Source organism: Ochlerotatus camptorhynchus, unplaced genomic scaffold (assembly GCF_037179485.1).
Source record: "Ochlerotatus camptorhynchus isolate MF236.1 unplaced genomic scaffold, CSIRO-AGI_Acam_v1.1 ptg000247l, whole genome shotgun sequence".
In the NCBI taxonomy this organism is placed as follows: domain Eukaryota; kingdom Metazoa; phylum Arthropoda; class Insecta; order Diptera; family Culicidae; genus Ochlerotatus; species Ochlerotatus camptorhynchus.
This window is the reverse complement of record NW_027040737.1, coordinates 359,097-372,938: the sequence shown is the minus strand read 5'-3', so window position 1 is coordinate 372,938 and position 13,842 is coordinate 359,097. Positions and strand designations below refer to the sequence as shown.

Sequence of the window (13,842 nt, the reverse complement as noted above, 5' to 3'; positions counted from 1 at the left end):
AAATAGTGAACAGACACACGTTGCCACGGTTGTGTGCGTTGGTTAGGTCGAGCAGTATGGTTTTTTGTTTGTGTTGGCGCTCCGTCGAGGGGTAAGTGAATGGATTACACACAAGCATTATGCATCCATCACATTTTTATTTCCGATTGAAAGGTTGCAGCAAAAATGAATTTACAGATGTCACCAAGTCCACTACTGCATGATGATGATGATAATGAATAGGAAATTGAGCTTTCTGACGTTCATAACATGCAAACTTGTGTAATCCCATTTTCAAGTGCGAAGTTTGTTATCCTCACTTTCGCTCCAGCCAAAAATGTTGGTTTGTTACTCGCGCACATAGAATGGACTATTCATGAAAATCAGCATAACGTAAAACGCAAGGAGGAGGAGAGTTGCAGTTTTGTTACAAATTGTTACGTATAAATTTAGGAGGTGAGGTTAATTGAACACTTTGCCAAGCAGTTTTGGCGTGACTTTCTACCAGCGATTTCACAAAACTGGACCAACTAATTTCTATTTTTTTTTATGAAACGCACAAATGTTGGCTACTTTTCTCGAGGTTTTAGAAGAAAAAATCTCAAAATAATGTTTTATTTCAAAGTTCGAGTGGTAGTAAACTAGCAATGAAACAATATTTTGAGGTTTTTTCTTCTAGAACCACAAGAAAAGTAGCCAAAAGTTATGTGTTAAGTTATAAAATAGTAATTTGTTGGTTCAGTTTTGTAAAATCCCTGGTAGAAAGTCACGCTAAAACCATAAAACTGCTTGACGAGTGGTCCATTTCATAACTTTCATCCCTAATAAAATTTGTATGGTTATTTTGCTCACCGACGTGTTGTAGAAAAATTTGACGATTAGAACTACCGTTCGTTTATGGTATTTGTTTATTAGGGATGCTACGCCCTAGTTACAACTCTAACTAGATACAGTACCCTCTCCCCCTTCCCGCACAAACTTGAGCCATTTACCATTAATTTTATTATTATTCTATTGTTTTGTTTTTATCTAGGTCGTTTTTTTGGTAGGCTCAATCACGTTAGCTTTACGGAGCCGAAAATTCATTGTTCGTTGTTTTTAACAAGATTCACTTATTTCTATATCTAGTTGGAGTTGAGCGGGGAGATGAGCCGAATACTCGCGGCTTACCCAAAGTTAGAGGGGTAGACTCATCAATATTTTTAGTTGCGGGGGTTTGTTTTGATTTTTACTGAAGGAAATGAAAACTGCCTGCTCCGGATTCATTCTACCGGTGCAGAAAATTGTTCAACACTGTTTCCCTAAGCAATTGGGCTGTTTAACTTTGAAAAATATACCGATTTTTATACATCATCTGATAGAGCTTCGTTTTCTGAGCACAACGATATTTTTATCGATCCCGTAGACATTCATCTCGATTTTTAAATCATGATTTAAATGTTTGATCGTTGACACTTAATCTATTCGTTGACAGCTCGCTTCCATACAAAGTCCCACCAAGGGGCGCTAAGATGGTGATTTTTGCTAATGTAATCGTACTTATTTAAAATAGGTCCAGTGTACTAAAATTGATGAAATTTTGGATTTTGGTTCCATTTTTAATGCAGAAAACGAATATGTATTTACCTCAATACCCCTAAACAACCCAATTCCTACTTACCTGAAGGCATTAAATGACATTTTCAGCCGGTTTTGAGTAACATTTCCTAGGAAGTTTCCTCCGACATGGCTGGCATTTTTTCCAAGTCCAGGATTTTTCTGACTGAGTGGCTTTCAGTCAGTTCGTAATTTCTCGTTTACTCACTTTTTGACAACTCGATACATCGGACGAAAGTGAGTATGATCGACTCACCCGGTGAGGAAGCTGAAGTTAGCGTGTATAGCCAAATTTGGGGTTAGTTTCAAATAGCGTGTATCGCGTAATGAAAATCCTACTTTACCGACGCACCCGCAGACTTTTTACTCGGGTCACTTTTTCAAAACAAATCGCTGTCATGTGAGGTGAATGCATACCAGAAAACTGCACTTCCAAATCGACACAAACCAGCTCAGCTCGCAGTTTATTTGGGCTAAACCCCGCCGGGATCAGTGTTTGGACCGAGTTTAGTTCCATCGATAGTGGTCAGTGGATGAGAATTGAACGGTGAGTATTTAGTGGAATGATTCTATGGTTTTAAAATGCTAACCAGTGATCGATCGATGCTAGAATATGACGTCAGCGGTATCACCCACTTCGGACTGGGTGCGGGAAAGTAATCTGCTCTGGTACCACCGCTGGATCATCAAAGTGCTGAAGGGTGGTCCGATCCCGCAGCATGTTGCATTCATTATGGATGGAAATCGTCGATTCGCTCGGAAAGAAAACATTGCCAAGGCCGAGGGACATTCCAAGGGGTTCGATAAACTGTCCGAGACGTTGCAATGGTGTCAGGATATTGGGATTCGGGAAGTAACGGTCTATGCTTTCAGTATAGAGAATTTCAAACGAACCAAGGAAGAGGTGGACACGCTGATGAATTTAGCGAGAGATAAATTCAAGAAGTTGCTGGAAGAAAGAGACAAACTGCACGAACGAGGAATATGCATAAGAATCATTGGAAACATGAGTCTTCTACCGGTCGACATTCAGAAAGTTATGGCCGAAGCCGTGTTATTAACGCAAAACAACACGGAAGCATGTTTGAATGTCGCATTTTCCTACACCTCTCGAGACGAAATCACACATTCCATTCGAACCGTTGCGGAAGGAGTACGGGACGGGCAGCTACAAGAGGACGACATCGACGAGGAAGTCCTGACTAAATGCATGTATACGAAGCACTGCTCCGACCCGGATCTGCTGGTACGGACATCCGGCGAGGTTAGACTGAGCGACTTCTTGCTGTGGCAATCGAGCTCGACCGTTATCTACTTTACGGAAACTCTGTGGCCAGAGTTCAACATTTGGCATCTGTTCGGGGCGGTGTTCTACTACCAAAGGTGCCACTGGCAAACGAGTGCAATTAAGGATGTGCTTCTGACGGAGGCGAAGGCATCAGCTGACAGCGATACCACTGCCAAGCGGGACGAACGGGTGCAGACATTTTTGGAAGACGTCCAGCGTAAGGACCAGGAGCACTTGGTGAAGCTGACCAGTGCAATGGCATTAGAATAATAAAGGGATGAATAGATAAATGATGGCGGTTGTTGTTGGGATCTTTTGTTTGTGAGTAGAAAGCCTTAAACAAAATATCGTTACTTTTGATAAATAATAAAAGCTTAAGGAGTAATTGGCGGAATCGTTCTACTTCGTGCTTTCAGGGGTACTTATATCAAAATCCAGAAGCCGTGAAGATCTAAAAATAAAATCTCTGCAGCAAACAATTCAGTGCCAACATTTCAAAGGGGCGTAATTGCTTATGTAAACAATGGCTTTAGCCGTCGATTTCTCGCAAATAAAAGCCCACCCTTCCAAATTACCAATACTAGCTGGTACAGGAAACATTTCTCTACCTGCTGGTGTCATTCATTTTTATGAGTGAGCTTTCATTCGCGAGAAATCGACGACTAAAACCATTGTTTACAAATGCAATTACGCCCCTTTGAAATGTTGGCACTGAATTTTAGATAGACTGGAGATCGTCAGTGGTATTATGGAAGAAATCTACTAGCAATAATCTTTGAAATGACAATTGGAAGTAGCTTTAGTTCGGGCATTAGAAGTTGATAGCTCTACTGCAGATCCAGCGACCCATTTCAGAATGACTGTCACTTCCAAGGTCACTTTCACATACTATAAGCCCCGCATGTAAACACTACCGTTATCATAATGGTAAACACACTTCCGGCGTGTATTTAGTAGTAAAGAGCCTGAATTTATAAAGAGACGACATCTTATCCATTTGACAGGTCTTCTGCTCGATTGGAATGACTTTTCCTATGACTTTAACAGATAATCGATTGTTCCAATTTTGACATGTCGCCTCTTTATAAATTTAGGCTCTTTATTTAGGCTCTGAACCATTTGGTGGATTATTTTAACTTTTGGTTAAAATTTGACAGATGGAAAGTTATCGATTAACCCTGCTATCCGAGCGTGGTTATTTCTGACAGACAAGAAGTTAAATTTTGACGACCGTGGCTCGAAAACCGGTCGATCGACAGCACGGGGATTTCTCGAACTCGGGGATTTCGAACATAAGAAATAACTTTCGAAATGTCACTTTTAACTACGAGTTAAATTTAACTCGGCAAATGGTTCACAGCCTTAGTAGTATTTGGAAATAGGCATTAATAACTGATTTATAATCAGGTTGATCGGTTGATCTCACCAAATTCCACCTCCAAAATAGCACCGGTTTGTCCACTCGCTGCAATCTAAAAACCCTTTCGTCGTTTCTATTTGTTTTAACATCCGCACACATTTATAACCATGCGCAAAATTATTGAAAAAAATCGTTAGTCAAAAATCCACCAGTTTACATTTTACATATTTCTTACAGAATTTTCCAAGGAATTTTCACTAAACATTCAGTAAAATTCGCGAAAAATAAAGCAGTAGCAAAAACATAATACGTCAGTTGCAATGCATGGCCTACCTCGATCAAATAAAGATGATGTGGGCATGCGAAGTCGTTACAACTAAGAGCAACCGTACCAATGAGTAAGTAAGGCACATTTACCAACCTCTACCATAACGCTACTTGTAGGTTGGGGAAATAGCAATCGCACCTTGGGAAGTAGTGAGTTCATAAATTTAGCAACCCAGTAGCAACGCATCAGACGGTTGCTATTTTGAATAAACGCCAAAAGTTTGTGTTACCGGTGTAGAAAACGGTAACTTAAATTATGACTCTGATAGCAACGACCGGTGTGGAGAGGATTGATTAAGCCAAAATGGAAACGCTGTGCGTAAGTAAAATAGTGCCGCAAATGGCAACGACTGGTACGATTGCTCTAATTGTATTCAAAAAGAATTCCGTCAATCGTTTCGTTAGCTTGATTGTTAATGACGTGAACGTCCATTAACGTCTTCAATGCAAACTTCCATTGAGGTAGTTAACGATTAACAGCCCTAGTCCTCCGACATCTTCTCTAGGAAATTTGACGTAGGGTTAGTGATCCTATTCTCAGCCTATGGTCCTATTTTGGGCCTAACGCTAAAACTAAATTTTAAACCTACTTTGGCCTGATTTTTCTGCTGGAATGGAGTATATGAACTGTATGATATCATTAGTAAATGAAAATTAGTGACATGTTGCTTCAATCCTGAGTTTTAGCGTTAGGTCCAATAGAGGAGCATATGCTAATAATACGTTCCGTTCCCCTATTTTTCTGAATCTACAAAATCTTCCAGAAGTTTTGAAAATTGTTTCAAAGGACCAAAGGTGATCTCCTTATATTCATGTCAATAAATTAAATTTAGCATTTCTTTACAAGACTTCTGGAACACCCACACACAGTATAAGGATTTGTTCGGAATTAACTGATTCTGGCTTCTCTTACTTCACTTTTATATATTTGCAAATTGTAATAATAGTTTTTCTTAGTAGCTTTTGATTACCTACTATTATAGACATTGATACTTTATTTATTCACATTGCTTCCCTCCATCATTCGTTTATCGTTAAATACCCTACTAGAAACTAGGTTGTTTTTCATTTTATTTAAAATTTGTACAGGATGCTGGGACCCAATATCCACTGATAATATCGATTTTCACATTATTTCAATTTATATTTTGCCTAAAATGTATAGTTGCGTTTAATTTTTTTTTATTATTTCTCTTCTATTTGTGTTTGTGTACATTAACACCAATTTAGTATAGCCACAGGTTATTTCCTAGAAACAATTTGCATACGGAAAGATCTGACCGAATTTCAGTATAATGTCACAATTAAAATGATATGATCGTTTAAGCTGGAGTGATAGTAATCTAGGATGCTAAACAGTTGCTAATTGGAAGATTATATACAATAGGAAGGAATTACCCGAGCAGATTTGTCACGCTTGCAAGGGCGCGCAGGAACTAATAGCCAGTCGAATATTGGTGAAGGCTTTTTGTTAATAAACCTAATAAACTAGTTTATTACACACACAAAAAGAACTTGTGGACGTCATATTTGTAAGTTATTTTGCCGTTATTTTTCTTCTGATTTTTGTGAATATTAATGTGGAATCGTGATCGAGCCTGATCGAATCTGAGGAGGCAATTCCATTTGCATGTTTTCGAAATAATATTGCGACAATAGTCGTTATCGTTGAATTTGATCTACGAAACTACACTCGATAAAGGTTTTCGTAACGGTCCTAGTGGTTTGTAGTAATATGTATGTAGTAGGTTCAATCCCAGACATGGTAGCGAAGGACTCAGAGCCAGCGTTGCCAGGTCATTTTCAGAAAAATCTGGACCAGTTAAAATATAAAATCTGGAAAAATCTGGTATGCTTAAAAAATCCAGTTTTTAATATAATGCTATTGAAATCAAAGTGATGTGCCAATCTCCCGTAAAAATCGGTCAATATGATCATTTGGAATTTATTTGAAGTACTACAATGGTTATGAATTACATGTGTAAATAAATTATATAAAGCAAATAACTTGTTGAATTTCAAAAATTGAGTTAAATGTGGGCAAAATACTGCAAAAAATATGTTTAGAGTTGCTACTTAAACTGTAATCTTTTTAAAAGAATGAGAAGCAAAGAATCAAGCAACTTTGATGGGATAAATTTTGTTTAACTAAAAGTCGATTTAGTCCTTACTATTTGATGCAGTACCAGAATATATCTTAACGATCTTATTAGTTCTAAATAACTCTAATATTACCCTGAGGTTTATCAGATTTAAAATTTAATTCTTAACATCATACTACACACAACACCCAGTAGACCAGTAGGCCATTTTATTTTGAAGTAGAATCTACCTGGCTGAAGTGGGAATCAAAGTCTAACATCGTGGTACTCACACACAGTTTACCTAAACTACGGGTAACTCCACTATTCGCATGACCATTACGAATAATTTTATGCCAAAGAATAATTTTATTATATTACTAAAATGAATGTCTTATAGTTTCGTTTTTGAAATCTCAGGATCTCGAAATGATTTTGAATTCCGGAATTTATATTTTTCCTGTCCCAGATCATGAATTTTTTGTTAGTCTGAATTTACTTGGAACTCTTCACAGGATATGTTCGCCGTTTTTTTAGTTCCATTTGAATCATCCTAGAATTCAATCATACTTTTTTTTCTATATTCCTCTAAAATAATCTTGATAATAACCAAACATTACCTCGTGGAATCTCTTATAAATCACTCTTCAATTCCACAATTCCCTCAAACTGGAACTTACCAGTAGACCAGTAAGGAAATTTTCAGGTTGTCAAAATTTGTACCGGCTGGAGCGGAAATCGAACCCTCACTTTGTGGCACTCACAATACGCCTGAACGACGGGTGAAGTCACACGACCACGAAGCCCTCAAAGATGAATGGAACTCTACTCAGAATTAGCTTGAAGTTCTCGTTTGATTTCACAAGGAATGCACCTTGCACTTCACTGTGCACTGTTTCCAGAATTACCTTAAAATTCTAATAATGTCCACCGTTGATGGACTTTAATAATTAAAGTAGCAAGTTTGGCTTTTTATTTTTTGATTAGATTGTAAATCAATTACAGTGATATTTTTAAAGCAAAATGTTTGAAAAAATCTGTCAAAATCTGGAACATATTTAAAAAATCTGGAAATATACGTGATCTGTCAGTGTATCTGGCTAGATGACTGAAAATCTGGAAAACTGGCAACTATCTAGGCTGAGTGTGAAAGCACTGCACTATTCAATCCATTGCTCTGTGCAGACCGTTTGTGCCAAACGGTAAAGGACGAGGCAATGAAAGAACCAACAAAAACATTCAGTCACTCACGAGCAGGCGACGCACACCGCTTGCCTTCGGTCACTACTGACTGAGTGCTCGGCTGTCAGTGACTCGTTTACCTCTCAATCATTCAGACTCTCTCGAGGCAGATGGCAGTTCATATTAATATCAAAATGACTCAATGAACCTAACTGTTTTGCGCACTGGCGAAGGTTCCATCGATTTCTTATAGCAAATTCGTTTATTATTCAGTTCCAACCTGGATCCGGTATCAAGATAGGGTCTGCTTGTTTTCTGATAAACGTCAGTTTGCTCGTTTGTTTTTAAAACCTAGCTCAGGTTGAGGTTCACACTGACAAAAAGTTCGGTTTCGCACTGTGTTGGAACTGGTGTTAACCCCGATAATAAACGAATTCGCTATTAGTAATTTTTTGCTTCTCTTTTTAAACACGAACAGTTGCTTACTTGACGACCACATGTATACCCTTCAAAGAGTGAGAGCACCCTCCAAAAGGCGCCCCCTTTGTCATTCAAAATTGGATTCCTTAGCAACAAAATTAAGCAATGACACCGATAATGACCATGCATCAGGACCGTAGTCTTAACCACTTCAAACTAGGGAACAACGAATAGAAGATTGGGAATCACATAGAAGAAGGCTAACTTTCCTTAATTAAATATCATCCTCAGTCCAGGCAACCTCGAGGTTAACTATTAACAAGCCATAAAAAGTAACAAGGACTAAGATGTGTTCCTTTGATTACTAAATAATCATGTTCCCCTAGTTTGAAGTAGGCAGGACTAGATCTTACATACCACGAAAATGTGATCTACCCACGTTACGGCGCTGTAGTTGAGTCAATTTCAAGTAGTCAATCGCCGTCTAATTCGCTTCCTCGAGATCAACGACCATCTCGATCACCGACAGCATACGTTCAAACCCGGCAACGGTTGACCAGTTGGCTGACTGGGGTCTTGGTGGCCACATTCTACACATTGTAAAAAAAATTCCTTTGCGGCAGAACCTTTCAGGTGATGATTGGGAACCACCGCTTCTCAACCCGGGCGGAAAAAACTGGAGTCCCACAGGGATCCGTCATAGCGGTCACCATGAATGGAGTCTTTCAGACCCTCCAAAAAGGAATATATATATTTGTATATGTAGACGACATCGTCCTCCTGGCAATCGGACGCACCCCTCAAGGCTTTGCGAAGAAAATTACACGCTGCTGTATCAGCCACCACAAGATGGGCCTCCAGGACCGACTTCGAATTGGGTTATTTAGGAGTGTTGACGTAAATACATATTCGGTATCTGCATTAAAAATCGATCCGAAATCCAAAATTTCACCAATTTTGGTACACTGGAACTATTTTAAATAAGTATGATTATTAGCAAAAATCAACATCTTAGCGCCCCTTGGTGGGACTTTTTATGGGAGCGAGCTGTCAACGAATCGATTTAGACTCAATGATCAAAAATTTAAATCTTGATTTAAAAATCGAGATGAATGCGAGGATGAATGTCTACGGGATCGATACAAATATCGTTGTGCTCATAAAACGAAGCTCTATCAGATGATGCTTTTGTGCCGTTATCAAATGTTATGCCTGATGTATAAAAATCGGTATATTTTTCGAAGCTAAACAACCCAATTATCCCCAGAAAAGAGCGTGGTTTCTCACCTATGTCACTCCCGTCATCGCTCGCCATCTTTGCGAACAACATTCCGATACCCAACAAGAAGACCATCCAGGTTCTTGGTGTGCGCTTGGACCGGGAGCTGAGATTTGACACACATTTCAATTACACCAAAACCAACTGCCGCACGCGGCTAAACCTTCTCTGGACACTTTCCAAACGACACCGGAGCAGTAACAGAGAGATCCTACTAAAAGTGGCCAAAGCCACCGTAAACAGTAGATTATTCTACGGGATCGAACTGTTCTGCCTTTCCAACGACTTTCTAACCACGCGACTAGCCCCAACGTATAACCAGACAATCCGAATCGTCGCAAGACTTCTGCCTTCAACTGAAGTCTTCATTTAAGCCTGGACCTGACGGAGTTCCTTTCGTCTTTCTCAAGCAACACATCGATAGCCTGGTGGCTGCTCTCTGCCTTCTGTTCGTAATGTCCCTCTCCAGTGGGGTGTTTCCTTCCTGCTGGAAATCAGCTGAGTTGTTTCCAGTGCATAAGAAGGGATGCAAAAGAAACATCGACAACTATCGCGGCATCACATCGTTGTGTGCCATATCTAAACTGTTCGAGTTGGTCGTTATGGAACCATTAGTCTCTCACTTCAAGCAGCACTTGAGCGAAGACCAGCATGGTTTCAAGGCAGGGCGGTCGACACTATGAGCCGATGGGAACAACAGGTCCTACCCCGGTTTCGATCCGGACACAACCGAATGACCCACAACACGGGTAGAGCTACCTCTTTTCGGAAGATTCGTGACTACTGCAACACGATTATGACAGTCGAACACCTGATTGTTAACTGTCCCTGCTTCCATAACATCCGGGTTCTATACGGAAGCAGCCCTAATAGTTTTCCTAAAAGATGCTGGACTGTTCTATAAAATATAATCATTCCTCGTTGCCCAACATACAATTTGAATAAGCCATTTTTAGCTGTAACAGCTTATTTTTGTCTGAATAAGCTCTTATTCAACATTCAATGTTTGTTGGGTGGACACCACTGATATAAACCTGGATATCACATGACGATTACCTGACTGCCTTCGACAACGACCCCTTCTGGGTTCTCCACATTCTCAACTATGTAACTTGGGCAGCCCCTTTCTGGGGCTCCCGGAGATGCAACAGCCTGCGGCTGAAAATCTTCTACATAAAGGAAATCAATCAATTAATTTCAAGTTACTTTGTTTAAGAAACACTAGAGAGGGTCTAGTATAAGAGAGGAGCGGATTCAAAACAAACTGCCTTGGCAACCTATCCCTAGGTGATTTCTAACAACACTAGCAATCAAGGTTGCAAAGACTCATTTCAGCTAAAACAATGTTTTTCTAAATTATGAAATAATTAGATGCCATGATCAAATTTTGAATTGGTAGGATACAAGAAGAGGTTGCAAAGAATGTGTTTGACATATCAAACCTGTTTATTTCACTTCATCAGAGTCACAATCAGCGATTTTTCACAAACTCACTCACTCACTCACTCACTCACTCAGCGATCAGCAAATCGCTGATTGTGACTCATAGAAAGCAAAATTTACAGGTTTTATGTTTCCAACGCATACTTTGTAACCTCTTCTTGTAAGTTACAAGTAAAACATGCCATCATACCATCTTTTGGTTTTATTATTCCGAAAAACATTATTTTAGCTGAAATGAGTCTTTGCAACCTTGCTAGCAATGCAATCAAGATAGGCGTTGCTCGATTGGCTCTGGCTTTGACAGTTCGTTTGGCTCAAAACCAGCCAGTCCGCTTCTCTCTTATACTAGACCCTCTCTAAGAAACACTATTAACGCACGGTCAGGATCTGTTCCAAAAAAATTAGATCAAATCAGGTCCAATTGGGACCACCGCTAAAGATGCCCTAAGAGATAGATATAATCTAGATACACGGTAAAAAATTGTCACATTTAATCCAAATGCTCTTGCACTTGACTCAGTCTGTCATGCGGCACTACGAATCGAAGTGATTTATTATTGATTTTCAAGTGATTTACGTTGTGAAACAAAGTGATTTGTCGTTGGAAAATATGTACTGTATAACACCTTTAAATCAAAATGATTATCTTTTGAATTGGCACCACTGTTTCCATCAATTGAATTTGATTAGTTTTGCTTTTGGAAGCAAATGTTAAAAACGCGCATGCCAAACTCGCGAAGATGACAATTAGTGCAAATTCAACAGCAAATCACTTTACATGAACATGATGTTTTTTTTACCGTGTAGAGCTGGAATTAGGGCGTAACAACTTTTGTAAACAATTACTTCTCTCGATGATTTCTCGAAGCCATGGCTGTCCCCGGCAAATCGACATAACCAGCGAGTAAGGTTAGACTTCCACTCTACAATGGATATGTTTGTCTGCCTTGAATTCCTAAAAAATAACGAGAGAAGTCATTGTTTGCAAAGGCTGTTACGCCCTACTTCCAGCGCTATCTAGAAATTTGTGTCTATCTCTTAGGGCATCTTTAGCAGTGGTCCCAATTGGATCTGGTTTGATCTAATTTTTGGAACAGATCCTGACCGTGCCCTTTGCAACTGTGTTCTAAATTTAGTTTGAAAAGGTCTCAACTCCATTTCGTAAACAAACCTTGTAAGTTCATTTTCAAGCATGACAAATCTGCAGCGATAATCTTCCATTTGAACTGTTAAAAATGAAATCAACTATTGTTTACCTTACAGAACAATTTATTGTAGACAGTGTAGAAAATCAAAACCGGAAGACTGGATGCGGAATAACTGGGAGTAGGTACGTACCTGATGGTGCAAAAGTGCTACCCGACTGCGTTAAATAGGCTCTGGGATCGGGAATGGTTCCTCTTCTGGTTCATCACTGGAACGTTTGACTGGTAAATACATCTGCTCTAAAAGACATAGGACTACGAACTGAAATTGCTCTAAACAAGTGAGCTACGATGTTAAATGTATGCGTTTGAGATCGGATTTTTTCTCTCCTATCGGTAAGAACAGCAAAAACAAACAATAAGGAATTTTGCGTTTCGTACTCATATACTGTCCGGTTATTTCGAGTTTGGTCCTCGCAAAAGAGAGTAGAGTATATTGTGTATAAAGTAGAATATCACATGACAGGTGTTTGTTGGTTGTTGGAAGCTAAAAGCGAAGGAAATCAAACTCGGTTGCAGCTAAGATCGCGTTCTTTTGGAAAAATTCGAGCGTCTCTCTGGAGAGCAGTGTCCCTACTTCTCGTTTGGCTAATACATAATATTTGAGCTCTTTCTCTTAACACCTATAGTTTTTTTTTCTTTTCAAAATCTAACAATAAATGCATTTCAACACTTATAAAGAAGAGAAAAATTAGAGTAGAATAAACATTTTTACACATTTATAATACATAGAAAAAATAAGCTAGAAAAGGGTTGAAAAATAACGCTGTATAACATATAAAGCGACAAGTTCTTTTTAAAAGAATGCCTTTTCTCTAAGTCTGAACGAAAGAAACAAAATAAATGCATCAAAACTGAAGAAAACAAATTGAAATTCGAAAGTAAAGCAAAATCTTTTGGTATATATCATCCCGCGCGTTCCTTTCGTTGGATCCCGCACACAACGTCTCTCGCCTTGAGCTATATCTGTACATCGCCGTTCATCCCTTAAACAAAAGCTTAACCATCGGTTGCCCTAAAACAAAACAAAATACTATCCTAATAAGATCAACTGCGTAACAAGTGGCACACAAACACACACACACATATGCACATATAAATATTTCCTTTCTTGTTGTTCGTATGTTACTCATTCCGCATTAACACTATTAACCCATTCGATTATCTGATTGTGTGTATTCACTTTCTCCGAATTGATTATTTAGGTAGTTAAAACAAATAAAACTTCTCGCCTTTTTTTCGAGCCCGATCCGAACAATTACTAGTGTATCATGCTGATATGAAATTGTCATCTCCATTTACCATTGTATGAAATTATTTCGTTTTCCTAACCTTCCGTTTGATGCATTCACTTACATATTCTAATTTAGTGAGTATGGTTTCTTATTATTCTTTCCATCAATCGAAATCCGTTGGGAAATTCTTCAGTTTACTGATTGGTTGTGATTTGCTATAACTTACTATCTCTGTATTGTTTTTTTTTCCTATGATCGAGACGATGATGATTATTGACAACGATGGGTGAATACCGTCCTTACATGTTGGCCATTTGCGACCTTTACTGCAGACAGGCCTGAATCTTTTCGATCCACTCCTGAGCGCTGGTTGCGTCCGAGGCATAGAAGTTGTACGTTCGTCGGCTCGTTTTCAGCTGGTGAAGGCAAAGAACGGAAATATAGGAT

The 13,842-nt window shown here is 39.0% G+C and overlaps 2 protein-coding genes and 1 long non-coding RNA gene across 4 annotated transcripts in view; 1 reads left to right on the top strand and 2 right to left on the bottom strand.

Annotated features, from left to right (window-relative positions):
* Positions 1–1,994: 1,994 nt before the first annotated feature.
* Dhdds (Dehydrodolichyl diphosphate synthase subunit) lies at positions 1,995–3,141 on the top strand. Its single transcript, XM_065226214.1, has 2 exons — positions 1,995–2,122; positions 2,186–3,141. Exon 2 carries the CDS (start codon positions 2,189–2,191, stop codon positions 3,131–3,133), a length of 945 nt encoding a protein of 314 aa, XP_065082286.1. The 5' UTR covers positions 1,995–2,122; positions 2,186–2,188; the 3' UTR covers positions 3,134–3,141.
* A 2,313-nt stretch (positions 3,142–5,454) lies between these two features.
* Positions 5,455–9,800, bottom strand: LOC135704775 (uncharacterized). Its single transcript, XR_010517807.1, has 2 exons — positions 9,005–9,800; positions 5,455–8,801 (listed from the first exon to the last, which is right to left on the bottom strand). It is a non-coding gene; the product is annotated as an uncharacterized LOC135704775 (long non-coding RNA).
* A 1,415-nt stretch (positions 9,801–11,215) lies between these two features.
* Sbf (SET domain binding factor) overlaps positions 11,216–13,842 on the bottom strand; it is a 42,209-nt gene continuing 39,582 nt past the window's right edge. The window contains exons 8-9 of one of the 2 annotated variants that reach the window (XR_010517803.1): positions 13,622–13,811; positions 11,216–13,175 (exon numbers count right to left, since the gene is read on the bottom strand). Coding sequence is in view for 1 of the 2 variants with exons in the window: in XM_065226233.1 (XP_065082305.1) it covers positions 13,719–13,811 (93 nt within the window). In the remaining variant the exon portion in view is untranslated. Of the gene's footprint in view, positions 13,812–13,842 lie in introns of both variants that reach the window. The other variant, XM_065226233.1, reaches the window with a different exon arrangement.

Excerpts from the sequence above, each read along its gene's own strand:
- Dhdds (XM_065226214.1), top strand. The coding sequence starts at position 2,189 with ATGACGTCAGCGGTATCACCCACTTCGGACTGGGTGCGGGAAAGTAAT.